Genomic DNA, 27,014 nt, shown 5'->3' on the forward strand with positions numbered 1-27,014 from the left:
TTTTCAAAGAAAAGAAAAAAATCTTTTTAGTCTATTCCCAAAGCCCTAAATTACATCTTCCCTTAGATTTAACCTCCAGGAAGACATTTTTATCTTCCCTGGAGCACCCTCTACCACCATCTCCTCTCTGGAGAGTCTCCTAAATGGCCCAACAGAATGGTTAAGTCAGTGACCCCTACCCCAAGGAGCTTTCCCATACAATTCCTCCTTTGTGTGATGATTCCGAGCCCATCCTCCTCAGCCCTGTATTCCGGCACCTGTGCATCTGTGAAGTCGTAGAAAGTAGCTGAGGTTCAGGCCTACCCATCTGTTACCCACTCACTAGTCAATCAGAGTGTTAAAGAGAAAAACCACAGGCCCAAAATGGTGTCACTTGTGCCGAAGCCCCTGATACCAAACCTAGATTTAATACCTGACCTGACTGCCATTTCCACCTTCCCCAGGAATGTAATCTTAATCAACTAGTCTGGAGTTTTCCAGTCAGCACCAACAAGGTCATCTGCCACGTGGGCCTTCTCCATCCCCCAGAGGAAGAAGAGGCAATCTACGCCGTAAAATCCTTGCCATTCCCTCCCACTCATTTCCCCAAAAAGATGTCGTGGCCTAAAAAAAATTCTTTCTTTTCTTTGGCTAATAGCTCCTTTGCCCTACCCTTCTTTATATAAAAACCTTCAATTTTGTACAACCCCTTGGAGCATCCTTCTGGTTGCTAGACGAAATGCTGCTCAATTCATAAATCACCTAACAGAGCCCATTCAATCTTCAATTTTATTTGGTTGCTTTTTTTTTTTTTTTAATTTTTTGGCCATACCACGTAGCATGTGGGATCTTAGTTCCCTGACCAGGGATTGAACACACACACCCTGCAGTGGAAGCGCGGAGTCTTACCCACTGGACTGCCGGGGAAGTCCTGCATTTTGTTTTTTAACAAGAGAAACCAAATTGTTTGATTGAACGGGTTCTGCTTTAAGAGACGGAAAAATGCTGTCCAGTAATGTCGTGGAGAATTCGTTTAGTCTCTTTCCATCTTCTACCCTGGAGGGAAAAAACAAAGACAGAAGACATCATGATACACAGAAAGTCTTCACAATTATAGAGGAGTTTTTTCCTGACTAGAAAAAAAAAAAACTCTCACAAAACACACGATGGGATTATTAGAGTGTTATCTAAGGGAAGTAGAATCAGGTAATCTTTACTTTTGTCTTAGTATTTTTATATTAAAAGATATATAATGTAATAATTAGGAAAATTTTCTGCCAAAAAAGGAAAATGCTGTTTTTAAAAATCACATAGAACCCCTCACACAAATGCCACTATTAACTTTTTCTGATGTGAACTATGGAGATGATTATTCTCTCTTCAAGAGTTTAGGACATATTGTACAACAACTATACCTCAGTTTTTTTTTAATAAAAGAGTTCAGGACAAAAAAGGAAAGTCCACTTTATCAAAAATACGTTTCCAAAAGATAATACCCTTAACTCAGAAGAACGTCTCCTTAACTTCTGAATACTGCCACCCTACCCCAAAAGCCCAGCCTTCTTTCTTCTGGGCTTACCTCATTCACAGGGATCAGAATATTGAACTGTTGCCTGTTCATCTGTAAAATTAAATGACATATATTATTATATTGCAGGCCTAATACATTCAGAGAGAAACTACTACATAAAAGTTACTGCTTTAACCCTCTTCAAAAGATTTCTACAGGTTATGAGCACATTCAGAATTACAGCAAGTTTCCAATGACTGATATTTGCACACTTGTAGTAAATTAGTCATTGCAGCAAAAATATTAAGAATAGTAAGTCTTTAGAGACCACCGTTCTTTCAGTCTATGGACCACGTTGTATAAAATATGTCTAGTGCAGAAGACTTTTTTAAGTGGCATATAATTGAATTAAAATGCTTTAGGAGATCAGATAATGTAATTATGTGCACTTGGCTTGGAAAGGAGTATCTGTAAAATTAAGGAAGATATCATGAAGAATGAAGTAGAAGTATGTTGCAAGATGCAGATAAATCTTGGCCATCACCTGGTAGGTAGTAGTCATAGACTTTGATGGTTGCTGGTTTGAGGTTGGTGACCAACAGGCTTTGGCTGATGGTGAAGGTATAGGTCTGAGACTCCTTACTAAGCTGTGGGGAAGACAGACAAACATCACATTAAAACAAAAGTGAAAATAACATCGCTGTCAGGTGGAGGTTAAAAGGCTCTTGCTGTCATCACACAGATTTTCTGAAGCCCTTCTACCTCTGCTCTATGCCACACCTAATATTGCCTCCTGCTGGCTTCCTGGCTTTTTCTTCTTAGCATCTTACCACTTCCTGGTCCTTCTGCAAAATGGGTCTGTTCTTGGTCTACTCTAACCCGTGACTCCTCCACTGAATTAAGTGAAGTGGCCAAAGGAACGGAGGCTTCCACTTCACTCCAACACCTGTATGCTCCCGATCACTTTTCTCTCTTCATTCAGGTCTCTGATCAAATGACGTCTCCTCAGAGAGGCCTTTCCTGACCACCTTACTTTATCTATTTATGTTTTTAAGATTTTTTTGACGTCGACCAGTTTTAAAGTCTTTATTGAATTTGTTACAATATTGCTTCTGGGTTTATTTCTGTTTTGGTTTTTTGGCCGCGGCATGTTGGATCTTAGCTCCCCCGACCAGGGATGGAACCCGCACCCCCTGCATTGGAAGGCGGAGTCTTAACCACTGGGCCGCCAGGGAAGTCCCCTGATTGTTACTTTAAAACAATCACATCCAGGCCTACCCCCACCACACTCCTGCGTAGTACTGATTACTACTAAAATTATTCCTGAATATGTGTGTGTGTGTGCACATATATATGTACTTTTAAAATTTGCATATTGCTTGTCTCTCCATTAGAATATCAAATCCATGAGGGCAGGGGCCATGTCTACTGTTTTTACTGCTGCATCTCTATCACGTCGAAGAGTATCTGGCATATATTGATGGCTCAATAAATATTTGTTGAGTAAGTGAATAAATGGAGAGTTCAAAACAACTGCATAGATTAATCTAATATAAAAAGAAAATAAGATTTATGCTGTAAATTTATGTATTTATTTACTTTTATTTTTGCTGCACAGTGTGGCTTGCAGGATCTTAGTTTCCCAACCAGGGATCAAACCTGTGACCCCTGAGTGGAGCAGTGGAGTCCTAACCACTGGACTGCTAGGGAAGCCCCTATGTTGTAAATTTAGATGGGAAGTTAGAAACACCTAATTGGAAGATAGTTCCAAAGAGATTTCTTCTTAGGTATAGTGCTTCTAAAAGCATGGTCCAGGAACTCTCAGGGATCCTTAAGACTGTATCTGGCAGACTGTGAGATCAGAATTCTTTTTGGAATAACACTAAGACATTATTTGCCTTTTTCATTCTCATTCTCTTTCACTGTACTAGTGTAAGGGGGCTACCTGATGTGTGATATTGCAACAGATTGAATGCAGAAGCAGATGGGAAAATTTTACTCTCTTTGATTAAGCTAAATATTAAAGCAAAAACATAAAACAATCTGCTATTCTCATTTTGTTTTGGGAAATACATTTTTCACAAAATGTTATATTAAAATGCAGTGAGTTTATTTTTGTTGTTTTTAAGTGACAATAAATATTTTAATATTTTTCTCAGTTTTAATTTCTAATAAGTTAAATGTCAATAGACGTAACCCACATCACCACAAGCTCTTTGAGGTCATTTAAGAGTAGAGAGGGGTCCTGGAATAAAATCTTTGGAACCACTCTTCTCGTTGGTCATTTAGTTACCATAAAGATTGAAAGTAAATGACTAATATAAACCAAAAGAAAGCTGGGATAGCAGCCTTAATATCTGACCAGATAGAATCTGTGGCAAAAAAAAAAAAAAAAAGTGCCAGTGTACGTAGAAATCTAAATCTAAATCTATACACACACACACACACACACACACACACACATATATATAATTAGTGTAAAAGAAGCACAGTGTATACTAATAAAAGGAAAACTGAAAAAGATATGTTCATAACATATACATACATAATTATATAGTTGAAAAATATATCAAGAAACAACTGACAGAATTGCACAGATAAATGGGTAAAGGACAAATCAATAATGGTAATTAGAAATTTTAACAAGCCCTTTTCCAAAACTGATAGATTGAGCAGGAAAATAAGCAGAGATAACAAAGACATGAACAACAGAAGTAATCATCTTGGACTTTCAGATCTCGATCTAGATCAAGAGAAAGGGGATGGACCTTCTTTTGGAGCACACAATGAACATTTCCAATAAAGATCATATATTAGGTCACAAAAGAAACTTCCATGCATTTCAGAGGCTCACTGTCATGATCTCAGACCATAATGCAATACAATTAGAAATTAGTAACAAAAAGATGGCTTTAAATATCCCATGAATTTCCCCAAAAATTAAGATATAGAACTAAATGGTAATAAAAACAATGCTTGTCAAAAATTGTGGGACAAAGACAGAGTATACTTAGAGGGAAATTTATAGTTCATATTCATCAGAAAATAAGAAAGACTAAAAATAAACAAATCGGCATTCAACTTAAGAAGTTAGACAAAGAATAGCAAAAAATGTCCTTTCCCCTTCCCTTCAGCCCAAAATAAAGAAAAGAAATAATGAAGAAATTAAGGAAACAGACCCCCCAAACCAAGCAAGCAAATAACAAAAAACAACAGAGAAGAGGAATAAAACCAAGAATAACTTGTTAAATGTGAATCAGATTGTCCTCTGGTGATGCTGATCAAGCGAAAAGGGGAGAAGATACATAGAAAAAGGAAATAATCACAGATATAATCATGACGATTGGCTTTTAGACCATTAGACTTGATGTCTCAGATTAGAAGCTGACAAAGCTGGCTGGATACACTGACCAGCCTGCCACTGCAGTCTCAGGAATGGTGCCATGGAAATTAGAATCCCCAGATGCTACTCTGGACACTGACAAACAGGATGACTTGACAAGCACACTCACTCTATAAATTCAGCCTCAGCCTCCTTACATAGAAGGAGGGGTGCCGTGTGAGACTCAAAGAAGGTATGTATGAAAGCATCATAAACTTTGCAAAATGCTTAAACAACTACAATATCATGATTTCAGGGGTTTTCCTGATACACTAACCAGAGTTATCTCAAAAGAAACTATACAGGACTTACCCTAAAGGACCACCCCCTGGCAGATAAGAAAACCACAGTTAGATGAATTAGTTGGTGTGGGAGCAGAAAACATTACCAACAACAGTAAATTTTAATCGGAGACAGTCTTGTCAGTTATATAATAATGCTACCTTTCTTCCTTGTGCTAAATGGAGTATGATGAAATAAGCATCGTAACAGTTTTGAGAATACTACTAGTCCTTGAGAACTCCTTATTTGGTTGAAATGAAAAGTTACATACAATGTCTAATGAAAATTAATTAACATTAACATTACATTATAAAATAATAATAATAATTGCTAATGTTTATTGAGGGTTTACTCCATACCAGGTACAATTCCAAATATTTTTTCATGTCTTAAATCACTTAATTCTTTCAACCACTCTGTGAGATAGGTAACTATTTTTACCACTACCCACCCTCATTCTACAGATGAGGAAACAATCATTCAACAATTGCAGCCAATGTTAGAAGCAGGATTTTAACCCAAGCACTCTGGCATCAGAGCCTCAGCTATTAACCACTCTGTTATTCTCCAGAGCTGTCATGTTGCATGTGGGTATTAAGCCGTTGAAATGTGGCCAGCCAGAAGTGAGATGTGCTGTCAGTGTAAAACACGTACTGGATTTCAAAGATGTAGCAAGAAAAAAGAAAAAATGTAGATACCTCATTCACACTTTTGTATATTAATTACATGGTGAAATAAAAAAACATTTTGGGTATATAAAATTGAATAAAATATATAATTAAATTAATTTTATCTGTTTCTCTTTAATTTTTTTAATGTGGCTACTAGAAATTTGTAAATAACACAGATGGCTCCCACTGTCTGTTAGATAGTGCTGTCCTGGAGACGCAAAGGGGTATTTTATGGTACACCAGTAGAGTTCATCTTGTGGTTGTGAACTCCCTCTCCCAGGTTCCTCGTCTTCGTGTATGTGACACTAGTACATGTACATTAGAAGGGAAGTTGAAAAGACACGTAAGCGATCAAGTTCTTTGGTTCAGTTCCTAATCCCTACCTGTTCCAAGTAGATGTTGAGTGTGTCAGCTCCAGATTCAACCTTCTTCACCAGTGGTTGCTGGAGAAGCTGAATAAGAAAGGAGAAAAAAAAAGGAGACTGAGAGCCAGAGCCTTCCCTATCCCCTAGAGTAATCTTCCAAAGCTCTGCCATGGTTGCAGAAACAACATATACTGTGGAAAAGGTAAGAAAAAGGAACCAAGACTGTAACAGGTTCCATATCATATATCCGGTGCACCTTTGTAGCCCATTTAGATAATAAAATCATGAGTTGTATGTATAAACCGTGATGCCCATTTCACCAGCTTTTTAATGATAATTAAAAGCTATAATAATAAGCCCCCCCTCAGAGATAGAAAACAGAAGCAACTTACTAACTGATGGGTGCCTTCCATTGGACTGAACCCGGAAAGCATCTTTACTTCCACAATAACCATATTGGAAGAGCTGCGACTCCCCACATAACTGAGGGCAGAAAGAAGCAAATCTGTGTGAGTCCATTATCTTCCCCCTCGGCACACTGTGCATCTACCACACACACACACACACACACACACACACACACACACACACACACTCACACACACTCTCTCTCTCTCTCTCTCTCTCTCTCTCTCCAGCTCAGCTTCCATGGTCTAGGTGCCCCCCACCGCACCTCCGCTGTCCTCACCTGGTATGGATGTTCAGAGCCAAGGATCGAGATGAAGTATGTTGCTCACACCGAGCTTTCCCTATTTCCACACTAAGATTAAAGGCCTCCACACTTTTAGGAGGGAGAATATTATATCTCAGCACCGTCTAGTTGGAGGAAACAGATAACCAGGTCAGAGTTGGGAAGGATTTTAAAGCTTGTTCTGTTTGATAGATAACTAATGAGAACCGACTGTACAGCACAGAAAACACTACTCAGTGCTCTGTGATGACCTAAATGGGATGGAAATGCAAAGAAGAGGGGATAGATGTATACATGTGGCTGATTCACTTTGCTGTACAGCAGAAAGTAACACAACATTGTAAAGCAACTTTACTCCAATAAAAAAGAAATAAAAAATAAAAAGAGGGTACGGTTCGAACGACTTTCCTTGCAAGTAAGGTAGATGAGAGAAGGTGCTACTAGAGGCAGAGATGCCCTCAGACTCTCCTTCCCAACGCACACTAGTCCTCCTGGAGCCCTGCTTACCTGCACAAAGACACAGCCCCGGCCTGAGGCCTCCAAGGTGTACACCCCGGGGATATCGGGCAGAGTCTCCTGCTGAAACACCAACCGGTTGGCAGCTTGAACGTTGAAAGTGTGCTGGAAATTCTGAGCGGATTTTACAGCCAGGTTGACTTCCTCAGACGGCGCATAGACAGTAGTGGCATACTTGGCAAGAGCTTGGAGAGCAACTACAGTATCCTGAGGAAAACAATCAGGCATCAGGCATATGCTTACTGTTTTGTGGGCCATTGGAACTAACCTCCAACGACCCTGTAATCTACACACCTGATTGTTGTTCGCTAGCTTGGATGATACCTCCTCTAAGTATCTAAGAACCACATTCACCAATGCTGGGGAAGCTGACAAAGAAATCATAATATCTTACCTGCACAGAAAATCACCATCAAGTCATTCTTGAACATTCATGGGTCGTTAGCCTAATTTCATATATTTATATTCAGCAATGAAACCTAGCTTCAGAACTGGCTACTGTTAGAAGTAAGTGGATCGAAGGAAATCCAAAAAAGAGTATACATATCTATACGTATAACTGATTCACTTTGCTGTACAGCAGAAACTAATGCAACACTGTAAAGCAACTATACTCCAATTTTTTTTTAATTGGTAAAAAAAACAGAAGTGAGTGGATCACTGTTCAATATATATTTTGCAATTTCCTTATTTGGGGAAGAAACAGCGGTAACTTGATAACCCTAAAAATTGCACGCTCTTCAAAGTTATTTAATTGCATAATGATCTTCTGTGGCACAGGGTATCAGGGGATCCTTGGAAAACCCCTCCTTGAAGGACAAAGCTTCTTAGCCATTATGACATGTGACAATCTTTTCTTCATCTGGGAATAAGACAGATAAACTGTTTCTAAGAGAGCATGGCATCCCGTAAAAAGTGTGAGCCTTTCCTTTCTGAAAACATGATTTATATAAATTACAACTGAAGGAAAGAAAAAAAGAATGAGATATTCTGCAAAACTGTCACATCTCACTCTGTGTTATGAGAATTTCTGTATGCTCGAAACTTTGTCAAATACCTACTGCAGAATAAAGGAATCCCACTTCTCCCTATCCCAAACAAAAAAGAACCGTCATATTTAGACATCACACTGTCATATAAAGATAGGAAGACAGGTATCAACCCAGGGGAAGCTGTGAACAAGTTATATCTGTGCAGCTTGGCCCTCTACAAACAACTTTTTGTCTATGCTCTGTGACCTGGAGCCCAGGAGGGCTTTATTCCTTGGACATGTGGAGACAATTCAAGGAATGGGACCTCACCATCACCTAAAAACCAAAGTGGGTGATATGTGACTTCTTGTAATAGCCAAGGATTTTACTGAAAAGCAACTCTGGCATATATCTGTCACTGAGAATTCTAAACATTCCATCCTCCGCTTTCTAAAATTATATAATTATTTAGGGCTCAGCAAGAAGAAGGAAATCCTTCCTGATCTTTGGCTAAGAATTTCCCTGAAATAAGGAAACATAGTACCATATAACTTTTTAAAATTCCAATTAAGTCATTACCATATGCAAGGTCTTAACATCATCTATTAACATCTACACCAGACACTCCATCTATTAAAATCTGTTCATTCTTCCAGGTCTACTTTACATGTTACATCCTCAGTAAAACTGGCCCTAATTTCAACAAGTCATACTATAATCGCTATGAGAACAAAAAATGTGTTTTCTTGTTTACCTCTGTATCATCAGTGACGTGGAAAGAGTAGGGATTTAATACTATTTACAGAACAAATGAATTAATGGCTATTCTCTTTGTGATCATCAAAGATGATTTTTATGACATTATTTGAATTTATCATACAATTCCACCTCCTTTTTTCCCTACTGCCACCCCACCAATTCGATTTCTCTTTACCCCTAAACTAGACAAATGAAATAGTCTCCTGATCTCTTCAAATCCAGTGTCTCTCTCCTCTAAATCATCCCATATCCAAGGGACAAATTAATCTTTCTGAAACAAAGTTTAAAAAAATTAATGGTTCCTCAGAATTAGGCAGAAACTGAGTCTGACATGCAAGGCCCTTCATAATATGAAGCTACCCTACCTTTTCAACTAAGTCCCTTTATGCTTCAGCTAAACCAGTTTTCCCAACAGCCATTCTACGGTTTGGCAGATGGGTGTCTCTACTCAGACTCTTCCCCCTTCCTTTCAATAGTTGCCTAAAATTTTTACATGTCCCTTTAGATCTCCCTCAAATGCCATTCGCCTGTGAAGACTTTTCTTATCCCTCAAGCTGATATGAGGTCTCTCTCCCTCTTGAAATTCAATATTTTGTACCTTTTGTATCTTTGTTCTGTAACCAGATCCTGCTATGTAATATATACAACTTTTCCTAGCTTTCTTTCTAGACTGTAAACTTTTTAAAGACTATATCTTACCAGATTTCCAATACCTGAAATAGGAGGTATACCCGTAAAATCTTGCTCTTATGCTTACAGACCCCATAATTGGCTTTCTAATTTGTGACTACGTAATACATGTCCTCTTTTCATGTAGAACATAGATCTCATGATGTTTCATATTCTACAAAGAAAGACACTTAAATGCATATAGTACTATTTATGTGCTCAAATGACCTAATTTTATGAACCCTTCTGTATATTTTTCACATGATTTTCTCCCTTTCTATAGAATGATTAGTCTCTGGACCTACAGGGCAAGGGCGATAGTTTTTCCTCTCTCTCCACATGGGACCTAATCCTACCTGATAAGTGGCAGGAGAGCAGGCTACTTACCTGAGTGGAAGAGAACCCTCCATATGCATTTTGCTGCTTGATCAACCAAGCCACTATGCTAGCGGCCTTGTTTATCTCATCTTGAGTCAAGTCGGCTTTGCTAAGCCAGGCCAACAATACATATGCCGTAAGTTCCACATCTACAGCCTCAGGCTCAGACCAACGGCCGGCATCTGATGATGGAGGAGGTTTGTGGCTCCAGTGTAAGGACTTTCCTATGGAGGAAAACACATAATTAGGAAAGTCTTAGAAGGAAATGACTTTCCTATATTCACTTTGTAAATGCTACACCTTAAATCAGAGAAAGTACCAACCAAAAATTAATCGTGAGTTAGACAAAAATATTTCTCAAATCTTCTGATTTATTGGCCACAATGTATATGCAAGGATGTGTGCGCGTGTGTGTACACCCACACATAATTCCCCAGGGTAAAGCTGGGAGCATCAATAAATGCCTCCAGCAATAATATCAAGACCTCCCTTGTTAATTTATAAATTCTTATGTTAATGGAGATAGGTAAGTAGAAACTTCTTTTAAGAATTTTATGTGTTTGGGGTTTTTTTTTTTTTTCTGGCTTACAAAATTTTATTAATTTTCAGCATTTATTTTCCTTAATCCAAGGTCTAACACTTTAAGAAGAATAAAAATGGCAGAATATGCGTAAGAACTCTGAGAAACCATAGAAGAAATGCTAATGAGGGCGAGCAAATAAAATATGAGACCAAATCCCGACTCTATGACAGCCACAATGGCAGGTAACTTGAAGACAAAGCACAGCAAGTAGAAATGAGAAGAGTGGAAGCTAGAAGTCTAACTAAATATAAGGTTAGAGATAATAAATACATAGCCCACAGGAGGCCATCTAAGTGGAAGAACAAAAGAAAACATGTGAGCCTGCAATGCAAGGTAATGGAGAAGAGTTAATCACATTAAACTAATATACACCTGAGCAGATATAACTCCACCCACTGTCTGAGATCCCCATTCCACGACTAGAGTTGTTTATACACAGGCCAAAAAACTACCCAGAGCCCATATGAGAGGACAACTCGGCAATGACATTCGTATAAATGAAAGCTGAGATTAAATTTCTGCCTGGAAGTACAATTTTAAATAAACAGCTAGGTAAATAAAATTCATTAATAATGTATTTACTAGATCTGTTAGAATATTGAATACTTTTTTTTTTTTTTTGGCCACACCACGTCACTTGCGGGATCTTAGTTCTCCGGCTGGAGATTGAACCTCTGCCCTCAGCAATGAAAGCGCCGAGTCCTAACCCCTGGACCGCCAGAGAATTCCCAGAATATCAAATATTATTCTAAATACATCCAAAAGTTTGAAAAGGACCTTGAGAAATCTTCAAGTTCAAGTCGTACCCCATCAAACTCCATGATTTTTTTTTTTTTTTTTGCGGTACGCGGGCCTCTCGCTGTTGTGGCCTCTCCCGTTGTGGAGCACAGGCTCCGGACGCGCAGGCTCAGCGGCCATGGCTCACGGGCCCACCCGCTCCGCAGCATGTGGGATGTTCCCGGACTGGGGCACGAACCCATATTCCCTGCATCGGCAGGCAGACTCTCAACCACTGTGCCACCAGGGAAGCCCAAAGTCCATGATTTTACACCAAAGAATTGTTAAATATCTGCAAAAGGGTGGTTCTCCAATGCCAATACGTTTTCTGACTAACTTCTACCATCTATTTTCTCTTCACGTTAAAAATATAACATGCCTTTGAGGACTTTCAGGGGCTTTCCCACAAAACTGTTAACAATGATTTTATGACTTAACTTTTACTAAAATGAATCCTAGAATTGAATATATGTGGGACTACGGAGACTAGGGAAATTTTTCACATATTTTCACAATTTCAAAACACTCCTGGGATTTCCCTGGCGGTCCAGTGGTTAGCGCTCAGCGTTTTCACTGCGGTGGGCCCAGGTTCAATCCCGCAAGCCACATAGCATGGCCAAAAATAAATAAATAAAACAAAATAAAATAAAAACAAGAAAGCAAAAAATTCCTAACATGGCTAACATACCTGAGATGATAGCCTGTTGATCTAGCTTTTCAAGAAGAATGTTTCTTCTCTTCATATCCCCAGCCAGAGTGAAAGTATAAGCTAGTAGGGCCTGTGTGTAGGGGGTGGTGAAGACGGAACCCTTGAGACACTGCAGACCCTGACTCACCATCATGTCCTAAAAAGTGAAGATGAAGAACTGAATTTATAAGGCATTCCTTTTAAAAGGGGCAATGATAAGGAAATCATATCCTCTTTTGAGTTTAAAAGGCTGGCTAGGGACAAAAATAGGTGACTTTCTCTAGAAACAGGCATGATCAGGAGAGTGTCAAGGGGAGGAGCTAGAGGAACTCACATCTGTGGTCTTTCCCATCTCCAGCAACGCAGCCGTGATGTAGGCAGTCAAGGAGACCTTGTCATCAACTCCACCCTGGATGGAAACGGAGATAAGAAGTCAGGGCAGCAGCCAGCACATGAAGAATTGCATGCACATTGCAAAAAGGTGTCCCCTCTGAACGGATGAATTATTATTATTTTTTTTTAAAAAAGCACTCCTGGAACTTCCCTGGTGGTCCAGTGGTTAAGACTCCGAGCTCCCAACACAAGGGACCCGGGTTCCATCCCTGATCAGGGAACTGGATCCCTCATGCCTCAACTAAAGATGCCGCATGCGGCAACAAAGATCCTGAGTGCTGTAACTAAGACCTGGCACAGGCAAATAAATAAATAATTTTTTTTTTTTTTTTAAAAGCGCTCCTTTCCACAGGCTGACCGCAGCCCCAAGCCTCCAGGACACACAGTGGAGGGGAGAACTGGCTGGACTTCAATAACTGCATAGCCTTATACGGTAACCTGCAAGAAGTAACATGAGGTCTTCAGCTCTGAGTGGGTATTTAGGAAACCCAAGATAAGGTGTTAGGAAGGATAACAGGTTTTAAAAAAGGGGGGTGAGGAAGTGGGATAAGGAGAAAATCTCTTATTCTCAGATTTTTTACTGAATCTGAGATTCCCCCAAATGGACGTTCCCCTCGAGTGGCATAAAGCCCAGCTTCTTCTCCAAGGGAGAATAGGTAACCCCTTCCTTGATTAATGCCTTTCACAGAAGGATATTAGCAATTTTTAAAAAAATATATGTAATCTAAATTACTATCTTTGTTCTATAGATAAGAGTACCAACACTTAAAATGGTTAAATAGTTTGTTCAAGAATACACACTGTGGGCTTCCCTGGTGGCACAGTGGTTAAGAATCCGCCTGCCAATGCAGGGGACAAGGGTTCGAGCCCTGGTCCGGGAAGATCCCACATGTCGCAGAGCAACTAAGCCCGTGTACCACAACTACTGAGCCTGCACTCTAGAGCCCGCGAGCCACAGCTACTGAAGCCCGCGCGCCTAGAGCCCATGCTCCGCAACAAGAGAAGCCACCACAGTGAGAAGCCCGTGCACCACAACGAAGAGTAGCCCCCGCTCGCCACAACTAGAGAAAAGTCTGCGCACAGCAAAGAAGACCCAACGCAGCCAACGAAATAAAATAATAAAATAAATAAATTTATATTAAAAAAATACACAACTAATAAGCTGAAGGACTGGGATTTGAACCCAGTGGGTTTAACTCTGGAGCTCCCGATAAGGACCGAACCACCAAGCTTGACAACATAAATGATGGGTTTCTTGAGAGACTGGCTAGCTCTGGTAAGACAAGAGGAAGAAAAACCTCTAGGATCTTGTTCTAGTCACGTCCTAGCTTGTACTACTCCCCCATATGGGGGACACTGGGAAGATCCTGCATAAGGAACACTAATGAATCATATAGAGATTTCGTTTTCAATGCTCAAGATTTTCTTTTAATTGAATTTTTTTTTTTTGGCTGCAACGCACAACATGCAGGATCTTAGTTCCTAGACCAGCGATTGAACCCATGCCCCTGCAGTGGAAGTGCAGAGTCCTAACCACTGGACCTCCAGGGAAGTCCCAGTGCTCAAGATTTTTAATCCAGGTCCTGGAATAGCAATAATGATTCCTCTAGGAAAGTTGGTACAGTCTTTCTCTCACTTGGTCTGCTCTGAACTGAACAAGCTGCCCGCACCCCGGCACCTTGCTGTGTTGGGAAAGGTCAGGCAGTGCAGTGAATGGGCGGGAACAGTGCCCCTGGAATCCAAGTGCTGTGGTTCAAATTACAGTCCTGCCGCCCACTAGCATTCACCTCAGGCAGTTTACTTAAGCCCTGCACCTAGTTTCTTCATCTGTAAAATGGAATTTATAATGATATGCCAGTGCTTAGCACGTTGATTTGTTGTAAACATTAAATATGAATCTCCGATAGAGTACTTAGTGCCTGCCAGGGAGTAAACCCCTTACAAAAGACACTGGGTGGGCTGTCTAGGAGTCCCCACCAGAGGAAATGGCTTTGCTTCAGACTTAGGGAAATAGTAAAAGGCTCAGAGATCTTCTAGTCCAGTGGTTCTCAAACTTTGGCAAGTATCAGGGTCTCCCAGAGTTCCTCAGAGTAGGTCTGGGGTGAGAGCTGGAATTTGTATTTCTTTTCTTTTCTTTTAAGATTTTTTTGATTTTTTTTTTAAAGATTTTTAAAGTCTTTATTGAATTTGTTACAATATTGCTTCTGTTTTATGTTTTGTTTTTTTAGCCGCAAGGCATGTGGGATCTTAGGTCCCGGACCAGGGACAGAACCCATACCCGCTGCATTGGAAGGCGAAGTCTTAAACACTTGGACCACCAGGGAAGTCCCTGGAATTTGCATTTCAAACAAGTTCTCAGGTGGTGCCGATGCTGCCGATCTGGGGACCATACTTTGAGAACCATATTCTAGTACATATTCTCATTTTACAGATGTGGAAGCTGAATGCTCAGACTGGTTAAGAATAATGACCAAGGTCACCCAGAGCCAGGCCTGAGACCTGAAGAACTGACTCTCAGGCCGGTGCTCTCTTGATTCTTCTCACTCAGAGGTACAAGTTCCTCCCAGACACAGTAGTGGGCTGTGGGCCCCTGGGCAGGTCCGCACCTTCATAGTTGTGTGAATGAGCTCTCCCACGTTGGCATAGCAGCCATTGGAGAGTTGGTTTCCCGCCATCCACCTGAGAGCATCCTGGACGTTCCTGTCATCAATGAAGATGAATCTCTGAGCCTGGTCAAAGCATTTGGTGACAAAGGCTGTCAGCCTGTATGGGTGAAGAGGGAAATGTGGCATGAGGGTGGATTTCCAGGGGAGGGTACAATAGTTCTACAGTTTATTCTGTTGAATGGTTCCAGAAGGGGAGTTGAGGAAACATAATGCCATAGGAAGCTTGGAAAAGGGAGGCATTAATTGGCATTCATGGGGACAAGAACTGGGAGGTACAAGGTCAGACAGAAGAGTAAGGGGCTTGACCATACATGAAGCTGAAATAAACAGTATTAAAGTTGTAGAGGATAGAAAGCAAGAAGGAATGGGGTTAAGGGGAGAGGTAGAGGAATAATTCCAGAGGGTTCAGGAATTATGCTCTGGGGTACAGAACTCATGGGGAACTGGGCAACATTACCATGTGTTTCCATTTTCATCCTGCTCCCCAAAGGCACTGTAGGATCCGTTCCTGTGTTTGTACATCAGCTCCCTCTGGTACCCTGGGAAGCCAGATGTGGTTTTAGATGACAGTGATAACTTCAAAAAACACCCCCATGGCTTTCAAGGATGAGGGACACTTCAGGGGCTGAACTTCCCTGAGTCTTATCACCGATCATAGGCGCTAGACAAGGTGTCCAAGAAGAAAGAGTGAACCAATTCACCTAGCCTCAGGAAATCCACTGCTTGAGACTTGATTTCCTCAGTCAGCATCCCTGTCTTCTGCAGGTACTGCAAGACGTAAATGATGGGAGCGAACAAGAGCATGTTCTGCTCCCCACAGCCCTTTGGCATCTGCACCAGACTGTCTAGGTTCTTCAGGGCTGTGCCCATGATGTCCCCTGGGATCCAAAAGGAGAGGGAAGGAAGGTGGTGGCAGAAGAAGGAACCCTTAAGAGTTATTATCATACATTTAACAAACACGTATTCACTATCATTTAGTGAGTCCCTACTCTGTGACTTTGGGGGCAACAGTCTCCACCTCGAAGAGCCCATAGTCAGGGGGGGCAAACAATTACAATATATTGCAATGCTAATTTATTATAAGCAAGTATAACATATATAATATCGGGTATGTATAAGGTGCTGGAGTTCACAGAGAGGTATGTAGGCCACCTGAGGGTGTTCATGGCTTTTAGGAAGCTGATGAGGTTTGTAACAAAACCTGCAATGCTTTGTCTCAATCTCTAAGTGCCTCCACTGCATATAAATACATCACCCTCCAAATCACCAAGTCTCTCCCAAACACACACACACCCCTGATACGCTTTTCCACGTTACGTCTCTTGACCCCTCCATTTACTTCACAAGCCAGTAAGCCTGACATAAGTGACTCATGAACATCTGCATTTTAGTCATTGAGTTCAATTCAAATGTGCAAATATGTACTGAAAGTCAACTGCAGGAACTGTATGAAAAACAAACATGAAAAAGACATGGCCCTTGTCCTCAAGGATCCCTCAGTGCAGTGTGGAAGACAGACAGACAGTGAGCTGTAATACAGTGAGGTGAGTGCTGTACCAGAGGTATGAATCAAATACAGCCAAAACGGAGACATTTTAACCTGGAAGGGATGTGGGTAGGGGGTTAGAGTACAGAAAGCACCTAACATGTATAGGCCTTCTACTATGTGCAAGATATTGTGCTGGGAAATTTATTATATTTAATCTTTACACCAATCCTGAAAGGTAGGTTATTATCACTGTCTCACAGAAGGGAAAAGAAGGAACGAAATTTTGCGGGGGTTTTTTTTTTTTTGCGGTACGCGGGCCTCTCACTGTCGTGGACTCTCCCGTTGCAGAGCGCAGGCTCTGCGGCCATGGCTCACAGGCCCAGCCGCTCCGCGGCATGTGGGATCTTCCCGGACCGGGGCACGAACCCGTGTCCCCTGCATCGGCAGGCGGACTCTCAACCACTGCGCCACCAGGGAAGCCCCGAAATTGTTCATTAACTTATCCAAGTTCACATGGCTATTAAACGGCAGAACTGGGATCCTAAGCCAGTTTGATACAACTTTCATGGCTCATGTTTTTCTATTTGCTCCCCCTCCTTGCCTAAAGAAGTGGCATGTCCTATGTAAATATGGTTGAATCTTCCCAAAACTGTATTCAAATATATGAAGTCCTCATTTTTTTTTTTTTTGAAGTCCTCATTTTTAAATGGTTCCTGCAAACATTTCGTCTCCCCTCCACCCAATTTATAGACCTAAACCTAAATACATATCAAGCTTCAACGAGCTTTAACTTCCTCCTGCCCAGACTCTTTGCTGTTTTTAACCAGAGTATACGTCTATCTAATCCCATCTGCACTGCACAGGCTGTATTTGCCCACTTTGTAAAATAAGCTCTTCTTCCTTCATCACTTCTAATCTACCATACCTTCCTCCAGGTAGGGCCATAGGCCTCAACCCATGCCACACCTTGGCAGCCTCTGGCCCCATTTTTCCTTTTTGAGCCGAGAATCTCTGGTTGCTTACCGTGAACAGAAACATAAGCCTTGGCTGAATCAGGAACAACATCCACAGGGACCTCCAGGGAGATGGATTCTGAAGCCACTTTTCCTATGAGGGGCAGAGAAAAGGTAAAACAATAAAAGGTGGAAATAGTGGGGGTTCTCACGCCCAAACCACAGAAAAAATTGCCGTAATCCAGGGTTTTCTATACCCAGTGCTTTCCGTGGGCTGGAGGTAGATTTTTTTACCCTATTCACAGTGGTCTTTGCTGAAAATAAATTCCAGCGAGAGACATAACTGTGCTGTACATTTTCTCTTCTTCATCCTGCCTTTCAGCTACTTGGCCCCATTGGGAATGGCACCCCTAGACTCTCCTATTTCTTCTTGTCCTGTATATTTCTCCTTTTGCCTAAGAAGATCTCCTGTTGCTAAGGGAATTCTCACACCAACCCCTCTCTGTGTTCACCCACCTTTGGGGCACAACAGTGAGCTGCGTGTCTTCTCCACAAGGACTCCTTCCGGCTGACATGGAGAGAGACAAGGATGGGTGAAAAAAACATAGATGAGTATCAGGGCAGGTGGCACTGAAGGAACAGGAAGGGGAAGGGAAACGGGGAGAAGAGGTCCTGCCTGCGCTCCAGGGCTTCACTCAGAACTAGAGAGAACAGAGCTTCTCTTTGACATTCAGAAGGACTCCATTTCAACCCAGGGAGGGGTCTCTCAGTAAAATTCTTTCTGGGCTAGAGCTCAGGATAAGTTTAGGAAACTTCTAAGAGACAGGATCGACAATGGGGTTCATGATGACAGGAAGCAGCGAATGATGACATTAGGGATTTTCTTAGGAGAAACTAACATTCATTGAGTGTCTACAAAGTAACAGGTACTGTATTAGGTACTTCCATAGACCATCAGTATGGGTTAAGCAAGTAGTTAAGGGCAGAAGGGGGTCAGGGAAGGATAAAGATGAGCTGCCTGATTGGAGTTGGAGTGAGACTGCTGCGAGAGACTAACTGACATGGTTGGACACACGCTGAACATCCCTGGCTTGGTTGCTGCCTCTACCTCTGAAGCTAGGCCTGCAGAAAACTCACCTTGACCAGAACTGGTTTGATGAGTGTGTCACTCTGGCCCTTTTCTGGAACAAACCCCTTCTGGTCCCCACAGAGTTCATTTAAGTCCAGAATATTAGTGCTGATGGTGAAGTTTACATGACCTGAGAAGAAAGAGGGCAAAAGGAAGACATCAGATCTATTGGCAGAGGTACCAATGAGGTCTCTTCCCCTCTAGACTAGTGCTTCTTAAACTTAATGGCATACAAATCACCTGCGGCTCTTGTCTGTTACAATACAAACTCTATTTCAGTACACCCGGGGTGGGGCCCACATTTTGTGGTAGGTGGCCTCTAAGGGACCCCAGTGATCCCTGCCTCCTGATATTTACACTGTTGTGTAATCCCCTCTCCTTGCCTGTGGGCTGGATTTAGTGATTCACTTCTAATGGAGAGGATAAGGCAGAAGCAATGAGATGTCACGGCTGAGCTTAGGTTATAAAAAAGACTGCAGCTTCTGTCTCAGGTGCACTCTTCCTCTCAAGCCACGAACTCTGGAGGAAGCCAGCTGTCATGTCATGAGGCAGCCCAGTGGGGAGCTTCATGTGATGGGAAACTGAAGGAGGCCACTAGCCAACACTTGAGGCCAAGAACTGCAGCCTTCAGTCTAACAGTCCATGAAGATCAAAGGCTTTGGAATGAGCTTGGACGTGGGTTCTCTCCTGGGCAAGTCTTTGGATGAGAACACAGCCCTGGGGCTTCCCTGGTGGCGCAGTGGTTGGGAGTCTGCCTGCCAATGCAGGGGACACGGGTTCGTGCTCCGGTCCGGGAAGATCCCACATACTGCGGAGCGGCTGGGCCAGTGAGCCATGGCCGCTGAGCCTGCGCGTCCGGAGCCTGTGCTCCGCAACGGGAGAGGCCGCAACAGTGAGAGGCCCACGTACCGCAAAAAAAAAAAGAGAACACAGCCCTGGCTGAACTTCATGAGAGACCTTGGGCAAGAGGCACCCAGCTAAACTGCACAAATTACTGACCCACAGAAACTGTGTGATAATAAATGTTTGTTCTTTTACGCTGTTAAATTTTAGGGTAATTTGTTAAGCAGCAGTAGATAACTAATACACCCAAAGACTGTACTTTGAGTTGCAAGGACTTAATCCAAGAGCAAATGACATCTCATAGGATTACTGTGATGATTAAATGAGTTAATTCATGTAAAACACTTAGGACAGTGCCTGGCCCATAGTAAGTATTTGACTAGTAACATATCTCTTGTCCTGGCGTAAATATTAAAATCTCCCTCTTTCACTCTCAAAATAGTCCAGTGTGGATAATGTTTTGGTCATCTACCAAAGAATATTCGCTTATTTTTTTATAACATAGACTTAGGAGGGAGAAAAATAGAGGCAAATACAAAGAAGAGGAAAGAGAAAACAAAGCAAATACTGTAGAGGAAAGGGTAGAGTTCTCAGTCTCTGTGCTTTCCTTGCCCATCTGCCACTTCCTTCTCTTACCCAGTTTGACAGCTGTGACATTCCAGTGATAGGATTTTGATTCATCAGTACAGAGACAGCTGGAGGCCTGAGCGTCTGTCTCCGGTTCCACCTGGTACTCCTCTGATTTAGCCAGGTTAGTCTGAACCTGAAGGGGATATTTGAGTGATACAGTGATAAAGGGTCGGAGTAAAGGAGACAATACACAGAGGTTTAGGAAAATATGGGCGCAGAGACACCGACATCTTATTTCTTTCTCAGGGAAAATTGGTACACTTCCAGTTTAGGGACTGACACCTGCTTCTTGCATCCCTAGCTCTTACCCAGATGCACTCCTTCAGATAATTGAAGATGGTGGCAGTCAGACGAAAGGATTCTCCACGAACTACCGAGTAAGGGAGAGTCAGATCAACAAAGAATGGCTTGAAGGCAGTCAGTCCAACAGTGGGTGAAAGACCAAAGCCTCTGGACTGGGAAGTGCAAAAAGTCATGGCCTTCCATGTGGTGATGGTATCAGGAACTGTGACGCGGATAGACTCCTTCCCTGAGTTACTGTAAGAATACAAGAACCCAGGTGAAGCAGACAGCAGGAGAAAGGCATTTGGGAATTAAGCTACAAATTTGTCTGCAGAAGTGAATATTTCGTTGCTGTTGTGCGTGGGGGGAAAAGCAAAAAGGCAACCGCAATGGCGGCCCACGTGAATCTCAGAGTGTGACTCTTCGAGTGAGGATGTACAAGTATGGGAGAAGGGGGGGTGTCTGAGGATGTGAGGAGGGGAGCATGTGTGGGTGGGCATCTGTGTGCAAACATACCTGTAAGAGAGCTCAGTGCCCTCTGAATCGGTGAGAATATGCCTTCTTAGGGTTTGTCAAAATGAGGTGGTAAGCAGTGGGCAAGAACCAAACTAATATCAAGATGTGCCTTTCCGTTTGTGTGGCCCTGCAGTGAGAATGCACTGTCTGCACTGTGCAAATGTGAAGACGTGTGAATTTGTTTTGAGTGATTGTATATAACTGTTTAAGAATCCAGGGAAAGAAACACGTTCTCTTATCCCCATTAAACCTTCTTGGCTTGAGACTTAGGTTCATTAGAAATTATCTGAGTCACTTCTCTGCTGAATCTACACTGTGTGTATAATTTTGTTATACATACAGGCATCACTTTTAGGCACCACTTACCCAACAGGAAACAGATCCCAGAGCCAAGTCTCCGGGAAGTAATGGCGAACCTGAGAATCCTCTGGCTGAACTGGTAATCTCTCGGAAGATGTAAAGAGTCCTAAGGAGACCAAGAACAAGGGAAAAAGCAGAAGACTTATGTCATGTGATAAACTGAGGTGGAGAGAAAACCAGCAAGAAATTCAGAGGGAAGCAGAGAACCTCCAGTCTGAGATGAGGACAGCTAGTGAGCCTGCGCTCTAGACCCTGAGAGCCACGACTACTGAGCCATCGTGCCACAACTAATGAAGCCCGCACGCCTAGAGCCCATGCTCCGCAACAAGAGAAGCCACCTCAACGAAGAGTAGCCCCCGCTCGCCACAAACAGAGAAAGCCCATGAGCAGCAATGAAGACCCAACGCAGCCAAAAATAAAAAGATAAATAAATTAATTAGTTTAAAAAAAAGAGAGAGAGAGATGAGGAGGAAGGACCACTGAGGAACTGACTGGTCGTGAGGCTATCGGGAAATGACAGACATGGACGTCTGGCCAGGGAATGAGTAGATAAGGGCTTCAGGCTTCAAAAGTCCTCCCCAGAGACAGAGAGAGAGTGAGATCCTAGGGGAACTGCCTTCATCTATAACCCACAATCCATTATCATTCTGGCTACTGGCTCAGTGCAAGAATAGGAGGCAAAGAGGGAGTTTTCAGAGTTCCATGATGCTAAATATCTCAGTGAATCTGCAAGCCACAGAGGCAGCTTACCTGTCCCTAAAGCGCTGTATTCTGAAGTTCGGTAACTGCAATCTGGATTCTTGATTTCGGCATTGGACAGTATTTTCAGGCCCACGTCCTGATAGGCACCAAAGGGACCACAGAATGAAGAGTTAAGGGGGTCCTCTCCCTTACTACAAGGGCTACCGCCTTGAAATTTCACCCTCAAAGGGTTAAACTAACAACTTCTTTGCCTATTAATTGTGAGACCAATACTCAGCCACCAAGATTGGTTCACTTCTATTCCAGCTAGTGTGAAAGCTTTTCAATTAAACTTATTTCATTGTGTTTATATATATATAGAGAGAGACAGATGTATTATGCATATGTATATACACACATATACATACGTTTTTGCAAAATGATCACCACAAGTCTAGTTAACGTCCATTACCATATATAATTACAAAAAATTTTTTTCTTGTGATGAGGACTTTTAAGATCTATTCTCTAGCAACTTTCAAATATGCTATACAGTATCACTAACTATAGTCACTACGCTGTACATTACATTCCCAAGACTTATGCATTTTATAACTGGAAGTTTGTACCTTTTGACTACCTTCACCCATTTTACCCCCCTCCACCTCCCACCTCTAGCAACTACCAATCTATTCTCTGTATCTATGAGCTTCTCTCGTTGCTGTTGTTGTTGTTAGATTCCATGTAAGTGAGATCATACGATATTTGTCTTTCTCTGTCTGACTTATTTCACTTAGCATAATGCCCTCAAGGTCCATCCAGGTTGTTGCAAATGGCAAGATTTCATTCTGTTTTGGGCTGAATTGTAGTATTCCACTTATTTCATCGTTCAATATGTTTAATACTTCTTCCAAACGTTAGTAAATGTATCCTTATTATTTGATTTGGACTGAATTTTCTAAGGGCAGAGACCATACCAGCTCAATCAATTCAACAAAAATATATTGAGCATTATGAAGGAAGAGGCATTATAGAGAATACAAAGATGAACAAGACCCACTTCCTGACCTCGGAGACCTCCTGGTCAGATGTGGGCTAAAGCATCCCAAACTTCTGTGGATAAAATAGGCGCAGTATCTTTCATAAGAGAGACTTCTGGTCTACCTCTCTTCATTTTCCTTCTTGGCTGATCCCATGGAAGTCAATGTTTGGAGACCCCAGAGAGAGGACTAGTGTATAGTCTCAGACAGTAGGTGACTTCTACAAGCATGAGGACCAAGTGAGGCTGCCTTACCCGTCAGGAGTTTCTTTCAAGATTTTGCCCCTGCCAGTGCCCATATGACTCTGCCTGCTTTATTAGATGTGGGCTTTCCTTTCCCCCTCCCACCACAGTTGTTTCTATGAGAACAAAATGGGTAAGAATATTTACCTGGAAAAAATTGAAAAGAGCTATGCTTTGAGGGAACCAAGGCCTCCATAGATAAGCACGCCTGCCCCAACGCTCCTCGGGCACTGCATCAATGCGGGGCTGGGAAAACTCCCGTGAGTCAAACCCTGGACAGTCACGTTCAGCCACCTGATAGGGGTAGTGACCATACCAGAATGGGAACATATGATAGACCTGAGAAAAGACAGAAAAGGAAATAAATTTTTTTTTCTTAAGAAAATAAAATATTGACATAGTGAAATCAGTTGAGAAACTTCTCTCAGATTCTCATTCTGGTGGCACAGTTTACTGCTCTTGTATTATTTCTCTTCATTATTGCAGAATTTCTTCCATCATAACCCCTTCCACTAGTTCATCTTTTTTCATAATCTGTCACCCTTATCTCCTATTTCATCTTTCCTCATACTGATCACTGTGACCGTATTAATTGTGTCCTTCTCGTATCATCATTTCTTTCTCTTTTTTTTTTTCCTTTGGCCGTGCCGCATGGCTTGCGGGATCTTAGTTCCCTGATCAGGGATTGAACCTGGGCCCACAGCAGTGAAAGCACAGAGTCCTAACCATTGGACTGCCAGGGAAGTCCCCATATCATCATTTCTACATTCATTTCCACACCAGCTTTGCTACCACCTTGTGGAGATGCAATATTTCCCTGAGACTCTCTTTCCCACTGCCTGGAATCCATCTCTTAATTCTGATGCTGTCAGTCTGTCTTCTCTGTTGACTCCCTCTTGCCACCATGTCAGCAGACCACTCACAGAGCTGTTGCTCAGCTCACTCTCTGGTCTAAGCAGCAAGACACTCTCATCCACGGCCCGGACCGCACACAGGGACTGGGGAGCTGCCTTCAGCTGCAGGTCCACATCTGCTCCTGGAAGCTGCTGGGAAGGTGAGAAGCCAAGGGAAACCTGGGGAAGAGAAAAGGATAATGTGGGGATCAGGTCAGCCTGGAGAAGAGGAGAAACAGTCATCACCCATATGCCCTAAGTATGGTGCCCAGCTCACTCCCTCATTTTTATACTGATTTTTCTTTGTAAAGTATTGCCCTTTAGAAATAGTGTCTTGTAATACAGTTGGAAAAACTAAGCAGCACAGTAGAATAATGTAGAAAGTTTCAAAGACAGAAAGTAGAAAGAAAGAGAATTTGTGGAATAGCTATACAGAACACGTGACTTCCCAGCATGACCTTTTAAAAGAAGCGGGAGAGCGGGAGAGTTCAACAGGCCATGCGAAAGATAGAGAACATGATATCCAGCTTCAATATTAACTCCTTCTTTCCCCACCCCTGCCTTATCTCCAACCCCAGCATACACAGGCTCTCTCTCTATGTCCAGACATTTCCTTCACCCTCTTCAACGCCATTTTACCTGATTGTCAAAGCACATCTCCACTGAGAACTGAATTTTGTCTGCTATAACACCTCCACCGGGAAAAATGGCATACATCACCAGGGAAGGATCAGGGGCTAGTCTGGAGTTGAAGGTCAATGAGAGAGAGAAGTAGCTTTTCAGTCCTGAAAGGGAAGAGGGGATATTCAGGAATGGGAGTACACACTCACCTACCAATGACATCCAACCCTGTGTTTGCATTTCTTCCTGAGCCAGCTGCAGGTCTCATGGTGCAGGTTGCTTCACACTGTCCTATTCTTCTGTGGTTACTGTTATGGTCTGCTCTCATTGCTCTTACTCTTGCTTCTAGTATAAGAACTATTTCTTGGAAATTTAAAGTTCAAGTATTCCAAGAGATGCATGAACACTCACCTCTCCTCTCAGACTTCAAGCGTTTCTGCCCCTCCATCTCCAAATTCCCTTTCCCTATTAACTAAGGAAGAGAAAAAGAAGTCATCAACAACATAGAAGTTAGAGGAGTTTAGCCTTGGCCCAATCCCTGCATCTCTCCATAAGGAGAGGCTCCTTTCGTAGTTCTGGAGCCCAGGTCAGTACTTCATGGAGCATCCTTCAGCTTGTCAAATGTTGGATGGTACCAAGAGCCCTGATGACTCTTCCTCCAGTTGGAGGTCTGTGACAACCACGGGGTGGGTGGGAGGAGACAAAGGCCACCACTGCCACGGAGCCAGAGAGAACAGATAGCTGACACCATTTCTTGAAGATCTCTAAGCTTTATTCTTTTATAATCCTTGTAACATAAAGTCTATTAAAATCCATCCTTACAACCTTTTATTTAAAACAAAATTTTTATTTAAGTGTAGTCGATTTACTATGTCGTGCCAATCTCTGCTGTGCAGCAAAGTGACTCACTTGTACACATACAGATATTCTTTTTTTATATTCTTTCCATTATGGTTCATCGCATAGTTCCCTGTGCTCTACAGTAGGACCTTGTTGTTTATCCATTCTAAACGTAATAGTTTGCATCTACCAACCCCAAACTCCCAGTCCATCCCTCTCCCTCCCCCCTCCCCTTGGCAACCACAAGTCTGATCTCTATGTCTGTGAGTCTGTTTCTGTTTCTTACAACCTTTTAAAACTTATCACTCAACTGAAAATTCGGTGGAGGGTAAAGGGGTTGGGGATAAATTAGGAGTTTGGGACTGACATATACACACTACTGTATATAAAATAAATAACCAACAAGGACATATTGCATAGCACAGAGAACTATAAATATTTTGTAATAACCTATAAGGGAAAAGAATCTGAAAAAGAATTTATATATATACAAATTATATATATATATAAATAACTGAATCATGTTGCTGTACACCTGAAGCTAACACAACACTGTAAATCAACTATACATCAATAAAAAATTTTTTTTAAAAATTCAGTGGAAATGAGTATACCTTGAAGTTGTCTTGAGTCCTTCTGACATTTGACTCTCTGGAGGAGAAATCTCTTTTTAACTCTCCCCTCCTCTTCACTCTCCCTTGAAACTGAATTCACTGAGATGCTTTCTAAGCAGGCAGGCATCTCAGGCTCCAGTCAAGGGCTCTCTGGCCAGTTTCTCAGACTATCTTCCACACTGAGCAGCCCCAACTCCACTTTTCTCCTATAGGCCTCGCCACACTTCTGTCCCGAAGACAGTACATGTATTATCACTCTGCCTTATTATTTCCCACCTACTTCTCCTCATTCTGTTATTTAGGATGATTGTTTTAACTTGATGAAGATACTGGAATGATTCAGGGGGAGAAATTCTCTCAGAGACTTTAAGGAGATGATAAGGGAATAAAGAGACTCTGGCCCATCAAACCCAAGGTTCACATGAGTCTAAGTTCCTCACGATCATCAAGATGACCAGTAAAACTGCTTGCCTTTATATTTCTTTCAGTCTACAAGTTGTGACTTTATTTCCCCAGCAGAGCTGCTATCAATGTTAATTTTTTTTTTTTTTTGCAGTACGCGGGCCTCACATTGTTGTGGCCTCCCCTGTTACGGAGCACA

General features: G+C 42.1%; 1 protein-coding gene across 1 annotated transcript in view; it reads right to left on the reverse strand.

The window, feature by feature from the left end:
- Positions 1-691: 691 nt before the first annotated feature.
- The window catches only part of A2ML1 (alpha-2-macroglobulin like 1), a 43,262-nt gene continuing 16,939 nt past the window's right edge, over positions 692-27,014 (reverse strand). The window contains exons 13-36 of the mRNA XM_032646981.1: positions 25,371-25,431; positions 24,978-25,123; positions 24,369-24,518; positions 23,593-23,784; positions 22,233-22,320; positions 21,489-21,588; positions 20,633-20,861; positions 20,331-20,457; positions 18,860-18,981; positions 18,239-18,290; positions 17,793-17,876; positions 15,982-16,158; positions 15,738-15,819; positions 15,221-15,377; positions 12,556-12,630; positions 12,222-12,378; positions 10,183-10,397; positions 7,388-7,603; positions 6,878-7,005; positions 6,582-6,672; positions 6,208-6,276; positions 2,034-2,136; positions 1,559-1,600; positions 692-1,035 (exon numbers count right to left, since the gene is read on the reverse strand). Of these exons, the coding sequence (XP_032502872.1) occupies positions 1,560-1,600; positions 2,034-2,136; positions 6,208-6,276; positions 6,582-6,672; positions 6,878-7,005; positions 7,388-7,603; positions 10,183-10,397; positions 12,222-12,378; positions 12,556-12,630; positions 15,221-15,377; positions 15,738-15,819; positions 15,982-16,158; positions 17,793-17,876; positions 18,239-18,290; positions 18,860-18,981; positions 20,331-20,457; positions 20,633-20,861; positions 21,489-21,588; positions 22,233-22,320; positions 23,593-23,784; positions 24,369-24,518; positions 24,978-25,123; positions 25,371-25,431 (2,862 nt within the window). The 3' untranslated portion in view covers positions 692-1,035; position 1,559. The remainder of the gene's footprint in view (positions 1,036-1,558; positions 1,601-2,033; positions 2,137-6,207; positions 6,277-6,581; positions 6,673-6,877; positions 7,006-7,387; positions 7,604-10,182; positions 10,398-12,221; positions 12,379-12,555; positions 12,631-15,220; positions 15,378-15,737; positions 15,820-15,981; positions 16,159-17,792; positions 17,877-18,238; positions 18,291-18,859; positions 18,982-20,330; positions 20,458-20,632; positions 20,862-21,488; positions 21,589-22,232; positions 22,321-23,592; positions 23,785-24,368; positions 24,519-24,977; positions 25,124-25,370; positions 25,432-27,014) is intronic.

This window comes from Phocoena sinus, chromosome 10 (genome assembly GCF_008692025.1).
Source record: "Phocoena sinus isolate mPhoSin1 chromosome 10, mPhoSin1.pri, whole genome shotgun sequence".
Lineage (NCBI taxonomy): Eukaryota > Metazoa > Chordata > Mammalia > Artiodactyla > Phocoenidae > Phocoena > Phocoena sinus.